The sequence below is a fragment of the Plasmodium gaboni genome (genome assembly GCF_001602025.1).
Source record: "Plasmodium gaboni strain SY75 chromosome Unknown, whole genome shotgun sequence".
NCBI lineage: Eukaryota > Apicomplexa > Aconoidasida > Haemosporida > Plasmodiidae > Plasmodium > Plasmodium gaboni.
This window is the reverse complement of record NW_017385517.1, coordinates 1-1,817: the sequence shown is the minus strand read 5'-3', so window position 1 is coordinate 1,817 and position 1,817 is coordinate 1. Positions and strand designations below refer to the sequence as shown.

Below are 1,817 nucleotides of genomic sequence, written 5' to 3'. Positions count from 1 at the left end.
ATACTTTCTCTGTTTAATTTTTTAATATAATTTTTTTTTTTTTATTCTTATCACATTGTACTTTTCATTGTTTTCTTTTTTTTTTTTTTTTCTACATTGTTTATTATATATATATATATATATATATATATATGTGTAATACTAACCTTTTCTCTCCTTCATTATAAATTGTATAACTTATTATATTTTTATGTAAATTAATTTTTTTTTTTTTTTTTATTACATATAATATTTTATATATTATATATAATACTATTTTTACAAACTATATTACTTCACAATATATAAATATATAATGTGGAACATTTAAAAATATATATTATATGTACGACGTTATATATATATGGTGTTTTATACCTGAGAATTGTATATATACTATAATATTATTTTAGAACACTTACAATGTCAAAAAAAATTGTAAAATCAATGATAAACGAAATTAGAAATAAGAAGGATATCAATTACCATCAGAACTTAATTTCAGGTTTTAAGATAAAATAAAAAAAACTATATATAAATAAATTTAAACAATATGGTTCATTTTATTTTAATATTTTTTAATGTTTGTTGTGTTAACAGTACTAAAGAATACATATATTCATATATATATATATATATATATATTTTATTTATTACTTTATAATGGTTATAGAATTATATTTTTGTTATAATAATATATGATATTATTATATTGAATATATATATTTATTGGATAAAAATATATATATCTAAATTTAATATGTGTCAACACAATTATACATTTAAAAAAAATGGATAAAAGTATTATTCATTACATATAATGTTATATAACCATATTTTTGATTATTGAACAATATATTTTGTGTATCTTTATTTATAATATATTTGTTACATTACATATGTGTGGATAATTTGGTTTTTTTTTTTTTTATATATTTAGTATTATCATTATAGGAAATACTCACGATTATAAAAATAATATATAACCTTTGTAATATATATATATATATATTATTAATTGAACATAACATTAAAACACAATTTTTATTGTATTTATATTTTTATAAAACAATTGTATAATATTTTCAACATATATTATAAACAATATATTTTATTATATAAATATGTAGTTATAATATTTCTAAACAATTAATCTATGATATATTATAAAATTGTGTATCATCTCTTTAAATATATAATATAAAAATTATAAAGAAATTATATAACTAAAAAAAGTGTAATAGAGATGCAAAATATTATTTTCTTTTTCTAATGATTTTTTTATGGTATATGTATAATTTAAAATAATGATTTTTATTTATTTACTTATATTGTTATTATGAATATATTAATATTAGTGTTCATACTATACAATATTCATGGTCTTAACATAAATTATATATATATTAATTAATTAAAATAGAAATATACTTATTTTCTTTATAATTTTATATATAATAGTTTATTATATATATAAAAATATATAACATAATATAATATTATTTATAAATATAAATATTAGTTTTTGTGCTTTTTTTTTTTATAATATGTACGTATCATAAAGGGAATATAAAAAAAAGTCATTGTAACACAAAAATAGCTCATACATTTTTCTCTCTTAGAATCAAATTCACCATCTGAATAATGCTGAAGCTCCCTTTGTTGTTTTTCATCAATACCATTATAAAGCTTTCTTTGAATTTCCAAATATCTAAGGCGACCAGGGGATATGTTTGAATTACCTCCTTGTGCGTTATTATATATTTCTTTTTTAGAACTCATTTTATTTGATATTCTAGTATTTTCATTTTCTGTTCCTTGTGGTGTTTTTTGTTTTG

The 1,817-nt window shown here is 15.8% G+C and overlaps 1 protein-coding gene across 1 annotated transcript; it reads right to left on the bottom strand.

The window, feature by feature from the left end:
• Positions 1–1,497: 1,497 nt before the first annotated feature.
• On the bottom strand, positions 1,498–1,817 carry PGSY75_0036500 (stevor; the record flags this gene model as incomplete). The annotated part of the gene is made up of 1 exon (XM_018783487.1): positions 1,498–1,817. A coding segment is annotated over one exon (320 nt), but the record flags the coding sequence as incomplete, so codon positions are not given.